At 43.5% G+C, this 17,219-nt stretch overlaps 1 protein-coding gene across 1 annotated transcript in view; it reads left to right on the top strand.

Moving 5' to 3' along the window:
• Positions 1-17,219, top strand: part of TNIP1 (TNFAIP3 interacting protein 1) — a 56,039-nt gene that overhangs the window by 9,076 nt on the left and 29,744 nt on the right. Inside the window, exons 2-5 of the mRNA XM_075274954.1 lie at positions 11,174-11,302; positions 13,525-13,662; positions 14,659-14,759; positions 16,337-16,405. Of these exons, the coding sequence (XP_075131055.1) occupies positions 11,203-11,302; positions 13,525-13,662; positions 14,659-14,759; positions 16,337-16,405 (408 nt within the window). The 5' untranslated portion in view covers positions 11,174-11,202. The remainder of the gene's footprint in view (positions 1-11,173; positions 11,303-13,524; positions 13,663-14,658; positions 14,760-16,336; positions 16,406-17,219) is intronic.

The raw sequence follows: 17,219 nt of genomic DNA, 5'->3' as shown, positions 1-17,219 counted from the left end.
AAGAGGACCTTTCACCATATCTGGGCACAGGCAGTGTTATATACTGCCAGAAAGCTGACAGTGCGCTGAATTCAGCGCACTGTCGGCTTTCCCGATCCGTGCCCGGTGTAAAGCGCTATCGGTCCCGGTACCGTAGCGCTTTACAGTCAGAAGGGCGTTTCTGACCATTAGCCAGGAACGTCCTTCTGCCTCGCGGCGCCTATCGCGCTGTGCTGTGGAGCCGGGAGGAACGCCCCCTCCTGCTCCTGATAATACTCGTCTATGGACAAGCTGTGTGAGCAGAGGGAGGGGGAGTTCCTCCCGGCTCCACAGCACAGCGCGATTGGCGCCGCGAGGCAGAAGGACGTTCCTGGCTAATGGTCAGAAACGCCCTTCTGACCATAGAAGAGCTACGGTACCGGGCCGTAAGCTCTTCACACCGGGCACAGATCGGGAAAGCCGACAGTGCGCTGAATTCAGCGCACTGTCAGCTTTCTGGCAGTATATAGAACTGCCTGTGCCCAAAAGTGGTGAAAGGTCCTCTTTAAGTCATTCTTAGAAGGACTATCTACATAGAACTTCCTCTTCTGCCATGAAATAATAATAGTTCAGTATTGGAGATTCCTCGCACTTTGAAGAAGCTTATACAGCCTTCTCTGGAGGACTCGGCACTACCGGGAATTCTATGGGCAGTCCTATTGATTCAAAGAGAACGGTGTAGTTCCTAATTTCTCCTGTGGTGGTGCTGCAGGGCAAATGGACACTCTGTGATTACCGTTGATCGCTGGGAGTCTAAACACTGTCCATTCAGTTTATTGAGGAGTAGACCAATGTAAATAAGACATGGACAGACTATGTAAATAATAAAATAACTTCTTGTTAATAGATTGATCGGTCTATGAATATCACATTTGACATTAAAAGCTCCCAATTACTTTTCTAGTGTGGATGTGGTTATCATGTTTGGCCACAGTTACAAACCTACACACTAGTTTCCCACCAAAGTCCACGAACTCTGATGAACAGTGGTATATAAATATATACTGTAATATATATACTAGTGTCTGTTATCCATATAAGGGGACTATAAGTTTGACGCTGCTGACAATTCCGCCAGTCTTCTCTATTGTTCTGAATACGGGTTGCCAATAGTATCAAAGGGGGGGAATCTCTACATGTTAGAGGGTTCCATTGGCAAAAAACAGATGAGATGGTGTCACTCCTCTGGAACATCTAGCGATCAGATGTAATCTGTGAGAAAATCTGGCAAAAAGTGTAATTTCCCTGCAGCGCCACCTCTGGAGAGATTAAGTATTGCACAGACCTCATTCAGATCAATGTGCTGGATAGAAATTGTAGGACAGGACAGCTCTTCCAACATAGAAGACGCTCTTTGTAATTTGTTCCATGTTCTCCAAAGTATGAAGATACAGAGGACCCCAGTAGTACATCAAAAATTTTTTTAATAGGGTGTATGAAGATGGATTTTCTTAACCATGTCATGGCTGTCACCTGTAGAGGGACCTTTTTGTTAAAAGGCCCTTTATAGAACCCAACAGATCAGCTGCAATGGATAGAAGAACCCAGCAGCAGGTGTTCATTTTCTTCACAGTGCCACCACAGGGTGAAATAGAGTATTGCACAAATCACATTGAAATATTTAGGTGGACCATGTAATGCATTGGGCTTATGTGGAATTCCCCTCTACCTCAGATATCCTTGCATGGTTTCCTAAGGATTGCCTGTACGCTCAATGACATCAGATAGAGATTTCTTTCCTTGTAATTCCAACCCTTTGTCATCTTTAATGGCTTCTAGGTTAGCCCTATTAAAAATAGTCATAAATTTGGGAATTCCCAGCGTCCTGTAGGCCCAGCGCCTCCGTTCTGTTATCAGTGATCCTTGACAGTTTACCACTAATCTGTCTTGTGTACCGAGGGCAGGAGACAGACATTAATGATCTTCTTACCTTTTGCCTGCTGACTATGATCACAGGGGAGAATCCCACCTAAAAAAAGACCTTCTGTGTAGAAGTGAAACTCTTCTTCTTCTTGTCGTCATCGTCTTACGATTTGCCATTACTGTACTCTAGAATAGGGGAATCTACCATGTTCTACCGTGCCTAAAAGGAAAAACACATGAAGTACATTTAAGTTTCTCTATGAAAAGCTTCCAGTAAGTGTCGTAAATGTGAGTGTAGAAAACTTTTTGGAAATTTTCACACATTCACGAAAATATTTTAGTAGTAATAATGTACTAAAGAGGACTGTTGTTCATCACTTATATCTACTCGAGCTCTTCACATCATTTAATGGTCAATGCTCCACAGATTTTGGCACAGTTGGTATTTTCTCTCTAGCCCCCACCATTCCTGAGCAATCAATGCTGTTAGTTTTGGTGCCTGATATACTAAGTAGACTCTAATAATAGTAAGTGGCTGGTGTCAGGCAGGAGCAGGCAAGGGGGTGTGCCTCTAATTGGAGCTCTGAGTGACGCCCCTGTGCCTGCCTGACACCACCCACTTGACATTATAGGGTCTAGTTAGTGTATCAGGCACCAAAAATCACAGCACTGATTGCTCAGGAATGGTGGGGGCTAGAGGAAAAATTCCAACTGCCTCAGAATCAGTGGAGTGGCACCTCTTAAATGGGTTTTCTGGCCACTAAATGATTTTTTTTTTTCATACTGATGACCTATCCACATCAGTATGCGATCTGTGGGGGTTCAACACCAAGACCCTGCACAGGTCAGATTTTACAGCAGTCTCCAGATGTCAGGAAGATGCCAGTGGATGGAGAGCAGGTTCACAACCACTTTTAGGGTCAGTTCACATGTGAACCATCCGCGCGGGTTTTGACACAGAGAGAGATGCGGCGAGCCGCATCTCTCTCTGGTCAAAACCCGCCTGCCGCGACCATCAAGGTCGCGGCTTTCCCCTCCTATGTCGGCTGAAATGAATGAGCCGATATAGGAGGGTGCTGCCACTAGGCAGAAGCCGCGGACCAGCGCGCCGCGGCTTCCGCCTGAAGATAGGACATGTCGCTTCTTTTCTCCGCTAGCATCAGTCCGCCGCTAGCGGAAAAAAGAAGCCCGGCGGTCTGCATAGACCACCATTGTAAAGGGGCGGATTTTGAAGCGAAATCCGCTGTCAAAATCCACCCCTTTGCCCACGTGTGAACTAGCCCTTACTCAAATTGGTGGAGGTGGTGAAAGGTCCGCTTTAAAGATAACCTATTACCATAAATAAGGGGGGACACGTAGTACCTTGTAGATTTTAGGGTCTGCATTACAGTGTATGAAATAAGATCAGTCACACTGACGGCTTCCTATAGGACACAGTACAGACTGTGGTTCCCCCTTAGGCAGACTCTCTGACTATTACACGTGTGAACAGCTTGTTGGCAAATACTGAATATACCAATTCTTCGATTAGATGTACGGAAGTGACCTGTGCGGGGGTGATGGGAAGGAGAACAGCTAAGCTTTACTATACAAGATTGTGTTCTTTCTGCCCCCAGCAAGATTCTCTAAAAAATGTCATGTCTGATTTCAGTTAGGAAATACCCGTTTCCAAAACTTTGCACAGCTCGGGTGGGGGGAGGGGTCTTCAATGGATGTGTGAGGATACTGTATGCAGGGGATCCCTTTTCCTTAAGGGTCTACCTGGTTTTCAAGAGGTTGTATAGGACCGGGCTCCATCCTTTAAACGATGCATAGAGATCAATGTAAAAAAAAGACAGGATAGAACCTGTTCTGTAATTATTGGAAGGGAACAGAACATCGGATTTCCCCTTTGGAAGAGCCTCGGCCTGCACACTCGGTCATGTCCACGAGGCCTTATCAGATTCCCATCTATAAGCATATGATCTTCTAGACCAGGAGTAGGCAACCTTCAGCACTCCAGCTGTCGTAAAACTACAACTCCCAGCATGCATACTCGCTCTGCTGTTCTTGGACTTCCCATGGAAGTGAGTGGAGCCTGTTGGGAGTTGCAGTTTCACAGCAGCTGGAGAGACGAAGGTTGGTGACCTTGGTTTTAGTCGGTTGTATAAAAAAACCAAAAAAAAAAAACCTTGTGACAGGTCCTATATATTTTTTGGTTTGGGATCACTAAATGAAATGAATGGAACCACAGGCGGCACATGGATGTCATTTACGTGCTGTCCATGTATTTTATACGTAGCCCCAACACTTGCACATGGTGTGCGTATACCCTTATGTATGGGGCCATAGAAGTGGATGGGTCCGTATAGTATCTGCAATTACAAAAGCCTCAGATTGTGATTTTCGCTCTTTTATGTGGTGATATATAGGCTTTTATATTAATATAACTATATACAGGGTAGCTCAGCGGTTAGTAATGTCTTCTTGCTACACTGGGGTCCGGATCTCGAACCGGAGCACAACTTCTCAGTAGACTGTATATTTTTCCTCTTGTTGCTTTGCTTTCCTGAGGGTTCTGTAAGTTCCTTTCCAACTCCACAAAACATACTGATAGGTTAGTTAATTTCCTAAGAAATTGACCCTAATATTTGTGTCGGAGGTAGAGACGATAACTACAGGATACGTGCACAACTTGTCTTATAGGGTTACTTTCAACTAAAGGGGGAGAATTTTTACGATTGATATCTCATATGCCGTCTTAAACTTACCATAAGTGCTGTGTAGTAAAATGTGCCAAAATTTATGGAAAGGTGAAGTAGAGATCATTCCCAATTCAGTAAAGACCCTCCCTCTCCCCGTTGAGTAGAGACCCCCTCCCTCTCCCCGTTGAGTAGAGACCCCCTCCTCTCCCCGTTGAGTAGAGACCCCCTCCTCTCCCCGTTGAGTAGAGACCCTCTCCTCTCCCCGTTGAGTAGAGACCCCCTCCTTTCCCCGTTGAGTAGAGACCCCCTCCTTTCCCCGTTGAATAGAGACCCCCTCCTTTCCCCGTTGAGTAGAGACCCCCTCCTTTCCCCGTTGAGTAGAGACCCCCTCCTTTCCCCGTTGAGTAGAGACCCCCTCCTTTCCCCGTTGAGTAGAGACCCCCTCCTTTTCCCGTTGAGTAGAGACCCCCTCCTTTTCCCGTTGAGTAGAGACCCCCTCCTTTTCCCGTTGAGTAGAGACCCCCTCCTTTTCCCGTTGAGTAGAGACCCCCTCCTTTTCCCGTTGAGTAGAGACCCCCTCCTTTTCCCGTTGAGTAGAGACCCCCTCCTTTTCCCGTTGAGTAGAGACCCCCTCCTTTTCCCGTTGAGTAGAGACCCCCTCCTTTTCCCGTTGAGTAGAGACCCCCTCCTTTTCCCGTTGAGTAGAGACCCCCTCCTTTTCCCGTTGAGTAGAGACCCCCTCCTTTTCCCGTTGAGTAGAGACCCCCTCCTTTCCCCGTTGAGTAGAGACCCCCCTCCATTCAGTTTCCCTGCTTGTGTTTTAACATCACCTTTTTTCCTCATGTTGGCCAGGATCTGGCTGTGTATTGCATCCTCCAGTCGATAGGAAAGACATGATGACCCCGGAGTGCACTCTTTGTATGTTACTCAGGAGTCACTCAGGAGTTTGTGGTTCTTGCTGTGTGTCACACTATTTTGGATGACGAGATCAGATCTAGACTTCTCCTTCCAAAGTGCATTAGTCATTTCTAGGATTCTTGGAGGATTTCCTTCAGACTAGTCACTGACGTTTCTTACCGGTCTGAGGGGGTTTACATTTTGCCTGGGCCCCAGACTATATATCAGTGATGCAGCAGTTTGTCCATTGGTGCCTATAGAATTCAGTGTATGCTGTGATGTGATACTATCATTGTAGGCCCAAAGGCCAAAACTCCTTGCCGAGGTTGGATGAGGATAAGGATCAGTGGAAAATTGAATTGCTGGCCAATACATTGTAAAGCGGGCCCCTGGTGTTTTCTTTCGCAGTCTAGTAGCCAAGAGGCATCACCACAGTGAAGGCAGAAAGAGATGTCACTATGTCAAATGCCCTGCAACATGTTTCTTGGTTAAAGGGGTTTTCTGGGTAAAAACTTCACATCAGTCAGGGTATAACACATGGGACCCCCACGGATCAGCTATTTGTAGTAGCTGCTATACAGAGAGTAGAGCCAAGGCGGACAGGAGCTGCTGTAACTCAGCTCAGCCACTACACATGGCTATGTGCTTCCAGCTCTGTTCACTGTATAGCGGCTACTGAAAGCAGCTGATCAATGGCGGCCTGTGTGTCATCAGTATTGTTTGCTTGGAAAACCCCTTTAAGCGAGGGATCCTTCATTTTGGACCCTTTTCAGAGTGGAGAGTGGCTAGAGAGAGATCCTCTTTTTTTCTCTTCCTCTTTAGGGCCCTCTACATCCATGGAGAATTGACTTAAAGGGAGTGTGTCACCAGAACTCAGCATATCAACCCAGCCCTGCAGATACAGTCCTATGAAAAAGTTTGGGCACCCCTATTAATCTTAATCATTTTTTGTTCTAAATATTTTGGTGTTTGCAACAGCCATTTCAATTTGATATATCTAATAACTGATGGACACAGTAATATTTCAGGATTGAAATGAGGTTTATTGTACTAATAGAAAATGTGCAATATGCATTAAACCAAAATTTGACTGGTGCAAAAGTATGGGCACCCTTATCATTTTATTGATTTGAATTCCCCTAACTACTTTTTACTGACTTACTGAAGCACAAAATTGGTTTTGTAACCTCAGTGAGCTTTGAACTTCATAGCCAGATGTATCCAATCATAAGAAAAGGTATTTAAGGTGGCCAATTGCAAGTTGATCTCCTATTTGAATCTCCTCTGAAGAGTGGCATCATGGGCTACTCAAAACAACTCTCAAATGATCTGAAAACAAAGATTGTTCAACATAGTTGTTCAGGGGAAGGATACAAAAAGTTGTCTCAGAGATTTAACCTGTCAGTTTCCACTGTGAGGAACATAGTAAGGAAATGGAAGACCACAGGGACAGTTCTTGTTAAGCCCAGAAGTGGCAGGCCAAGAAAAATATCAGAAAGGCAGAGAAGAAGAATGGTGAGAACAGTCAAGGACAATCCACAGACCACCTCCAAAGAGCTGCAGCATCATCTTGCTGCAGATGGTGTCACTGTGCATCGGTCAACTATACAGCGCACTTTGCACAAATAGAAGCTGTATGGGAGAGTGATGAGAAAGAAGCCGTTTCTGCACGTACGCCACAAATAGAGTTGCCTGAGGTATGAAAAAGCACATTTGGACAAGGCAGCTTCATTTTGGAAACAAAAATTGAGTTGTTTGGTTATAAAAAAAAGGCGTTATGCATGGCGTCCAAAAAGAAACAGCATTCCAAGAAAAACACATGCTACCCACTGTAAAATTTGGTGGAGGTTCCATCATGCTTTGGGGCTGTGTGGCCAATGCCGACATCGGGAATCTTGTTAAAGTTGAGGGTCGCATGGATTCCACTCAGTATCAGCAGATTCTTGAGAATAATGTTCAAGAATCAGTGACGAAGTTGAAGTTACGCCGGGGATGGATATTTCAGCAAGACAATGATCCAAAACACCGCTCTAAATCCTCAGGCATTCATGCAGAGGAACAATTACAATGTTCTGGAATGGCCATCCCAGTCCCCAGACCTGAATATCATTGAACATCTGTGGGATGATTTGAAGCGGACTGTCCATGCTCGGCGACCATCTAACTTAACTGAACTTGAATTGTTTGTCCAAAATACCTTCATCCAGGATCCAGGAACTGATTAAAAGCTACAGGAAGCAACTAGAGGATGTTATCTTTGCAAAAGGAGGATGTACTAAATATTAATGTCACTTTTCTGTTGAGGTGCCCATACTTTTGCACCGGTCAAATTTTGGTTTAATGCATATTGCGCATTTTCTGTTAGTACAATAAACCTCATTTCAATCCTGAAATATTACTGTGTCCATCAGTTATTAGATATATCAAACTGAAATGGCTGTTGCAAATACCAAAATATTTAGAACTAAAAATGATTAAGATTAATAGGGGTGCCCAAACTTTTTCATAGGACTGTAGATAGATAGATAGATTAGGGTCATCAGAATAAAATGAGGACGCTTGGAGCAATGAGGACGTTGTTGTTGCTCCAGAGAGCTCATTTGTATATTGATAAAACCATAGAAGGACACCCTGTGATTACATATTGTCCAACATAGACAGACCCCTAAGGAATTGGATCATTACACTCTGTTGCTTCTTAGCTATATCTACTTCTAAGAGCTGACCCTGAAGCTGAGATCTCTGATCCGCTGCCATCTATCCCCACCATAGTCATACTATATGAGCGCTATTCTGTGATACTAGAATAATATCCACTATATCCTGTAATATACTCCTATAGTTCACGGATATCTACTATGTTCATAACCAGCAGGGGACGTTTCTTCATGATAACATATACAGTCCTATGAAAAAGTTTGGGCACCCCTATTAATCTTAATCATTTTTTGTTCTAAATATTTTGGTGTTTGCAACAGCCATTTCAGTTTGATATATCTAATAACTGATGGACACAGTAATATTTCAGGATTGAAATGAGGTTTATTGTACTAACAGAAAATGTGCAATATGCATTAAACCAAAATTTGACTGGTGCAAAAGTATGGGCACCTCAACAGAAAAGTGACATTAATATTTAGTAGATTCTCCTTTTGCAAAGATAACAGCCTCTAGTCGCCTCCTGTAGCTTTTAATCAGTTCCTGGATAAAGGTATTTTGGACCATTCCTCTTTACAAAACAATTCAAGTTCAGTTAAGTTTGATGGTGGCCGAGCATGGACAGCCCGCTTCAAATCATCCCTCAGATGTTCAATGATATTCAGGTCTGGGGACTGGGATGGCCATTCCAGAACATTGTAATTGTTCCTCTGCATGAATTCCTGAGTCGATTTGGAGCGGTGTTTTGGATCATTGTCTTGCTGAAATATCCATCCCCGGGGTAACTTCAACTTCGTCACTGATTCTTGAACATTATTCTCAAGAATCTGCTGATACTGAGTGGAATCCATGCGACCCTCAACTTTAACAAGATTCCCGGTGCCGGCATTGGCCACACAGCCCCAAAGCATGATGGAACCTCCACCAAATTTTACAGTGGGTAGCATGTGTTTTTCTTGTAATGCTGTTTTTTTTGGACGCCATGCATAATGCCTTTTTGTATGACCAAACAACTCAATCTTTGTTTCATCAGTCCACAGGAACTTCTTCCAAAATGAAGCTGGCTTGTCCAAATGTGCTTCTGCATACCTCAGGCGACTCTGTTTGTGGTGTGCTTGCAGAAATGGCTTCTTTCTCATCACTCTCCCATACAGCTTCTCCTTGTGCAAAGTGCGCTGTATTTTTGACCGATGCACAGTGACACCATCTGCAGCAAGATGATGCTGCAGCTCTTTGGAGGTGGTCTGTGGATTGTCCTTGACTGTTCTCACCATTCTTCTTCTCTGCCTTTCTGATATTTTTCTTGGCCTGCCACTTCTGGGCTTAACAAGAACTGTCCCTGTGGTCTTCCATTTCCTTACTATGTTCCTCACAGTGGAAACTGACAGGTTAAATCTCTGAGACAACTTTTTGTATCCTTCCCCTGAATAACTATGTTGGACAATCTTTGTTTTCAGATCATTTGAGAGTTGTTTTGAGTAGCCCATGATGCCACTCTTCAGAGGAGATTCAAATAGGAGAACAACTTGCAATTGGCCACCTTAAATACCTTTTCTCATGATTGGATACACCTGGCTATGAAATTCAAAGCTCAGTGAGGTTACAAAACCAATTTTGTGCTTCAGTAAGTCAGTAAAAAGTAGTTAGGAGTATTCAAATCAATAAAATAAGGGTGCCCATACTTTTGCACCAGTCAAATTTTGGTTTAATGCATATTGCACATTTTCTGTTAGTACAATAAACCTCATTTCAATCCTGAAATATTACTGTGTCCATCAGTTATTAGATATATCAAACTGAAATGGCTGCTGCAAACACCAAAATATTTAGAACTAAAAATGATTAAGATTAATAGGGGTGCCCAAACTTTTTCATAGGACTGTATTTGACATGTTACATCATATAGCGGATTGTTTGTCCCTTCACTTCTGCTTTTATTCCATACTAGCATCTGCCCGCGACTTTGTCCGCGGGTTGGCGGCACCCCCCGCGGTGCCCACTCCCGTGCCCCCCCCTTTCCCGCGGCAGCCCAGCCTGACAGTGCGTTCCTTTTCCGTGCCACCATCTCCCGCCGTAACCATGGCCCCCATTCCCAACTTCCGCGGCTCCCCTGGCACTCTCTACCTCGACTCCGCACACTTATCTCTCCCCAGGACCCCCATTCATGTGGAATGAGAGAGTGGGAGGGTGGAGGAGGGTACTTTAGAAATGATAGTTATAGACCTATAGACGAAATCTCCTGTACCCCAAGCAGACCAGGCAAGATGTCTGCCTCAGCTGCTGGCAGCCACCACCCCTTGTATTGGTATTTATATTGCTCCTACTGACAGGAGTGCAGCGGCAGTAGTCACATAAAATATACTACTATACTAAGTGGCACAATGAAAGGGCCCATCACAGATTTTGCATTCGGGCTCAGGAGCTTCAAGTTATGTCTCTGCCTACTGACTTCATTGGAAGTTGTATAAATTTGTATGCAGTGAGCTCCACCCAGTGGTGGCTGCCGACAGCTTGAGTTTTGCATTAAAGGGATTGTTTACGGTTTATGATATATCATTAGGATGGGTTATCATTTGTCAATCTGTGGGGAATCCAACACTCAGGAACTCATGGAACAACTGATTGAAGCCGCAGCAACATAGTGTCACATGGTCTGATCGCAGCTCAGGCCCTATTCAAGTGAAGGGGCTGAACTGCCATACCAAGCTCAGCCTTTGCACAGATGTATGGTGCAATGCTTGGCGAAAGTCTGAATTACTCATGTAGACACTGCAGCCCCTTCAAAGAGCTGATCAGCTTGGGGCCTAGTTGCCAGATCCCTGCAGATCTTTGATGGCTAATCCTATGGATAGGTCATTGATTATGTAGCTTGGAGAACCCCTTTACACTGCACAGGTAAAGCAAAACAGATCTGGGTTCTGATACTTAATAGTAGGCAAGTTATATTTTTGTTGTTTATTTGCCATGTTTTCTAAAAATGTAAGATTTTCTTCTTGACATCTGTTCTTTGCTGACATGGAAATAATTGATGTGTTTTCTCTTCTCCCCCCTAGAGATGTAAGATTGGATGTGTAGCTGATTAATGGAAGGCAGAAGTCCCTACAGAATATATGATCCAGGTGGCAGCGCCCCCAAATTCTCTGATGAAAAGAAGGAACGCATGGCAGGATTCCCAAGGCTTGGTAAATTACAATATAGGCATACCTCATATTATAAGGGTTTCCATCCAGCTTTCCCAGAGTCCCGAATAATAAAACAAGCCTGGTTATACAGAATACATCTGTCCCATATATTTTAATATTAGAACCTTGGAAGCTTGGGACAGACTGCAGGGTCTGCCATGTCTATTATTACCCAGCTTTCCCAGAAACAGATTTACTGCTTATTGAAGCATTGATTGACTGTAATGCTTAAAGAGGATTTTTAGCGGTATTATATATTGCTGGAAACTAACAGTGCTCCGGTCGCAGAGGTATATGCACCATAAGTTTCTGTACCAATATCACTGTACTGTCAGGGAGGGATGGCATCTCTGGGTGGCGAGGAACAACCTCCCCCCTTCCCTACTCAGTACAAATCTATGGAAGTATCATCAGCGGATGCTCCTCATTGTCCAGCAGTGGTGCTGAGCTGTGCGGCCGCTCCCTCTGATGCAATACTTAGAAACAAAATGATGCTTTTATACCAGCTGAACAGACATGTTAAGTCTACAGACAACTGTTCTACCCCATCTTTGTGTGTTCAGTTCAGCTGTGTGTGCATATGTTTCAAATGGGGGAAAGGAGGGTAAGTAGATGTTGGATATTTCCAATGGGAGGTTGTTTTCTCTGAGAGTAAAGGATTGGGTAGGAAGATTCAACCCACTCAGTCTATGTTTCCCCATACATCATATAACTGGGTAGGGTACAGTCAGGAGACCACCTCTTGTATAAAGGACTCTGCCGTCCCACCTAAAGCTCCAGCCTCTGCCATCTTTTCCCTTGTATGCGGGGGCCTTTACACTTAGTAGATATAGCATATAGACGTTATAACTAAAATACTGAATAATATATATGTGTATATATATATATATATATATATATATATATATATATATATATATATATATATATAGTCCTTTTAAAATGGGATACATAGCGGGCAAGATGGCAGCTGCCATTGAACTTTTTGCCTATCCATTTTCCCTCGTCTTCAAAATCACGTGGTGGATGGTCAGAGCACCAGCTATATGTGAGCGCTAAGGCGTGGTGACACCCTCATACAGTACACATAATTTTCCAATACTATAGAATGACTTAATTAACGATTTAATTAATGTTTAATGAACTAAAGTTGCTTGAGACCTGGGCAAAAAGGAAACTGATGAACTATACACAGGAAAGGTCCTCCGTGTCGGGCCAGTTGAACCGATCAGTTTTTTTTGCTGCTGAAAGCTGTGTGATGTATACGGCTGCTCCTATTCAAGTGAATCGGAACAGAGCTGCAGTTCCCAGCTCCAATGTCTGAAGCTGTATACTGTGTACACAGATCTATACACTATAACAAGGTCGCTGGGATATTTTAGCTCTGCCCCCATTGTTTTAAATAGCTGCTTCTGGTCATATCCCTTTTATTAGGCTTCCAGCAACCGAAGCAGAATCTGCTGGTCAAGGGTCAGACCCCGCGAAATCTCATACTGATATCCTTTCCTGTGGAGAGATCACTAGTATTCATTTTGACTAGGTCTCGAGACTTCTTTTAATCTGGGTCAAACCTTTTCATGGATATGGAATAGTCGGGTGTTGTGTAATAGTAATATAATGTTACAGGGGCTCCTGTATCTGTTCAGCTCCCCGTAACTAGCAGAAGAGGTTCCGTATTTAGAGATGAGCGAGTACTGTTTGGATCAGCCGATCCGAACAGCACGCTCGCATAGAAATGAATGGACGTAGCCGGCACGCGGGGGGTTAAGCGGCCAGCCGACGTCAAAGCGGAAGTACCAGGTGCATCCATTCATTTCTATGGAGCGTGCTGTTCGGATCGGCTGATCCAAACAGTACTTGCTCATCTCTATGGAATCCTTATCAGCCGTACCCTGTTATCCTATATGGCCATATATGAAGAAGCTGTCCTAAATCACCTCTGGATAATCTCCGTCATATTCCCTACTAGGGCATATGGACATCACAGCTGGGGATCCAGCATAGACCTCCCCTCTATGAGTCAGATATGTGACACATTTGTCAGCCACATGTAATACATCTTACTATAAATAATTCCCTTCTAGACCATAGAATATTTTGTCCTTATCTGCTGACCATTGGTTTCCTTTCTCATCTTGCACTTTCTCTTTCCATTCTCCTGTATGTGCACTTCTGACCATCCTCCTCCTCCCTCATTGGAACACTCTTTACCCCCGTCACAGGTGAACTGCTGGAGGAGTCACAGAACGTAGCCCATAATCTCCGTCAGAAAGCAGAAGCCCTAATAAAAGACACCCGGGATCTACACTTGTCTTCTACAGCAAACCTTCATGCTCCATTCTCTGGAAAGATGAGCGCAGGTGAGTGCCATAGAAGGGAATTGATGGGAATTTATTTTTATGTCATTTAATATCACAATGTGCTTAATATACAGTATATATTTATATATGTGATTTTTTTTTTTTTTTTTACTTTTTTTTTTTTTTTTTTTTTTTAATAGCCTTTCTGCATCCATAAGGTCATAATAGACTTTTTTTTTTTTTTTTTTTGGGGGGGGGGGGGGGGATGTTAAATTTTTTTTTTTTTTTTCTTCTGCTGATATTCTTTGTAATCGGGGCTGAGGGACTAGCTTCAATTGCAGGAGGAATACAATTGAGAGCCGACCTGGGTCCTATAAGACCCTAGCAGCTCCTGCAGTTCCTGGCCCCCAGCAGTTCACTTGAGTACTGGGCATGGGGTAAGCTGAATCATGGAGGCTCCCAGAGCTGTATATACAACTCTCTTTGATCACTGTGTATACAAAATAGCCATAACTGCCTTCTCTTCAAGATACCGGCTCCTCACTCCTGCAACTTCTAATTCTGCAAGGATATATACAGGTCCTTGCACAAAATTTTGGCACAGGATTACATCCTTTTGAAAGAGTTAAACACATCCACTCTTGTTGAAATATTCCCTTCTATAATAAAACAATTGCCTAGAAAATGTAAATCCTTGAATGGTCCCTTTATCTGTTTTCTGGAAAGATGGGTGCCACACAGATTGCATTCTCAGACCTGGTCACACATTGCTGTCACCCAGCTTTTCCAGGGTCATAAAGAGGGATATTCCTAGCTGTGTACTCTCAGATTCTCCACTCCAAACAACGGATAGAACATTGATGACTCTAGGAAAGCTGGGTGACAAAACCAGAATACTTTGTGGAAGCCATATTGACTGTAAATGTAATATAAATGAATACCCTCAGGTCAAACATGAAAATGGGGTTATGGTAAGGAATAAGTACATGACTTCTTTGACTTTCCTTTATTTCGGCTGGTTTGCGTTGTATTTACACGTATATATTTGCTTTCCAGTGCAGGAACAAGCAGAAGATTTCTTGCACGTTGAGCTGTCTGATGTGAAGGACACACAGTCTGATGTGCGGACCGCAGTCTCTCCCAAAAACCCAGAAAGTGTAAGTAGTAGCGTTGTTTTTACAGTGTAAGGTTTGACTTTCCTCCTTTAACTCTTTCCTGCTATATGTAACTCTGCATCCCCATGTACTTGATAGTGGACACATGAGTGGGACAGAGAGATCCAGTCCCAAAACGCTATCTCTTTCTGTCAGTAGGAAGAAGAGTTAAATGTCTGGGGCACTGTAGTGTTCTCTATCAACAACGTGACCATATCGCCACCATCATCTGTTTACTGGACCGGCAATTGTTAACTGACAGACTGCGAGTCCACTGTGAGATTCCCACTGATGTGATATTGATTACCTAAGGATAGGTTATCAAAACCAGAAAACCCCTTTAATGCGAGTCTGTCACCAGAACCAGCATATCAGTCCAGCCCTGCAGATAGGTTAGTGTCACCTGAACCAAATAGTATGCTCATCTTGTGAATCACCGCTTCCATGGGCAAGATATCCTCTCCTTTTTCTTCAATAGGCTAATGAGCGCTTTGGAGGAATAAGGGTGTTGCTATTTCTCCAGAGATGTAAGCAGCAACGCCCAGAGAGCTCTAAAGAGTTAATTTACATATTGACAAAAATAGGTTCTTGGCAACCGATTCACAAGGGGAAAATACTGTTTGATTCAGGTGACCCTAACTTTTCTGCCTCCAGGGGTTCTGATGACAGACTCTGTTTAGTGCAAACATGGGTTTGGTCTATAAGGCATTAAAGGGTAACTCTAATGCTACTCTGTAGCCAGGTTCAGAACTGCGCATGTAACATGTAGTTCTGTGTACATTCTGTCAGATGCCACACAGAGGTATGCTATTTGTCTACCTCTGGTCTTGCCATTATGATCTGTAGATACTGTCAGGGTCTGGGGTTGCTAGGTGGGGTGGCATAGACACACAAGTCCAGTTTCTTTAGTCCAAAACAAAGGAGAGTTTTATTTTCACTCAAAAAGGTAGTGCAGCAACAAAAGGAAACAATACAAAAATAATTACCTGCCCGGCTAGGCTCTAACTAAACATAGAATAGGTTACCTCATCTAGAATAACAGAAATCCAAAAGCCAGTACAATCATTCAGGACACAGCTCCAAAAATATGACCTCTCTGTCAGCTCTCCAGCCAAACTCTGTCACAGTCTGCTGCTGCAGCTGGCTTCTTAAGCCTCCTTGATGAGTAGAGTCTCTGCAGCTGAGTCGCTGCAGGAACAAGCGCAAATTACGGACTGGAGGGGGGTGGACTGACAGGTCCCACTACCAACCTACCTGCCATTCCTAAAAATCCAGCCCAGTACTGAGTATTTACCAAAATGCTCAGCAGACGAAAGTTGTCTGCTGAGAACTAACATTCCTTCAGGAGTTTTCTCATCTCACCCACCTGAGTAGTCTGGGTGAGATGTACACCCCCTCCATTACCTGACCAGCCATCGGTTTACAATACGTATAAGGGGAAGCCTATAGTTTAATGACTGATGCTACAGGAAGCTTGAAATTCCCCTATAGATAGGGGAACTTAGAATATACTTTTCATTAGACTGGTCATTCATCTACCCTTTAATAGGAAATTTCCCTAATAAAGTTTTCTCTTTCAGGGATCCTCATCTGAATTTGACATTCTGGACCGCAGTGAGAAAAGAAAATCTCCGGAATCCAGACCCTCGGTGAGTGTTTCAGTACTGTACGGATTGACCGGATAACTACCCTGCTGCTCCAGCACATATACTCCATAAGTCCACCACTGCTCACTAGTGATCTTGCACATGACTCCACTGGCCTCATTGGCCATATGCTGTACCATGGGCATCATTGCCTGGCACTGTTACCAGTTGGTATGGCACAAAACGGCTACAACCACTCATTGTCTGGCACTTGGTAAACTAAGACCATTTCTTAAACATTTTGGGATTGGGTGATTAATGTATTGTAACGTATTATGATTTTACTTGTGTGTTTTTTAATTTATTTAGTTTATTTTTATTATTTCATACTTTTTTAAAAAAAAAAATATATATATATATATATATATATATATATATATATATCTTTAGTATAATCATGTGTATGTAATGCTACGTTGCTTATGTATTGCAATGTATTGTACTGTCTGTGACATTCTGACTGACATCCCATTAGGTCATACATTTGGCTCTGCCTAATAGGATCATACAGATGGCAGCCATGTGGGCTGTCATTAGGCCATGTGAAGGCATCGGACTCCTGCAGTCTGGTTCACAGGGGTGCTGATGCCCCAATGTTGTGGTCGCCATTGACCGCAGCATCTAAAGGTTTAAATGTCTGAGCTTGGCAAACCATTGATCTTGGTGTTTAACTTGTTAGAGGCAGCGTGATATTATGGTGCAATTGGAGTAGAAAGTCTATATGTCTGTCACTAATAGGGTATAGGCTATTCCTCCCATCACAAACCTGTTTTTTTAATGTCTAAATTGAAAAATGAAGGAACGTTGCAAATAGTCT

Source organism: Leptodactylus fuscus, chromosome 5 (assembly GCF_031893055.1).
Source record: "Leptodactylus fuscus isolate aLepFus1 chromosome 5, aLepFus1.hap2, whole genome shotgun sequence".
In the NCBI taxonomy this organism is placed as follows: domain Eukaryota; kingdom Metazoa; phylum Chordata; class Amphibia; order Anura; family Leptodactylidae; genus Leptodactylus; species Leptodactylus fuscus.
Note: the sequence above shows the minus strand (reverse complement) of the source record. Positions and strands in the feature narration are given on the sequence as shown.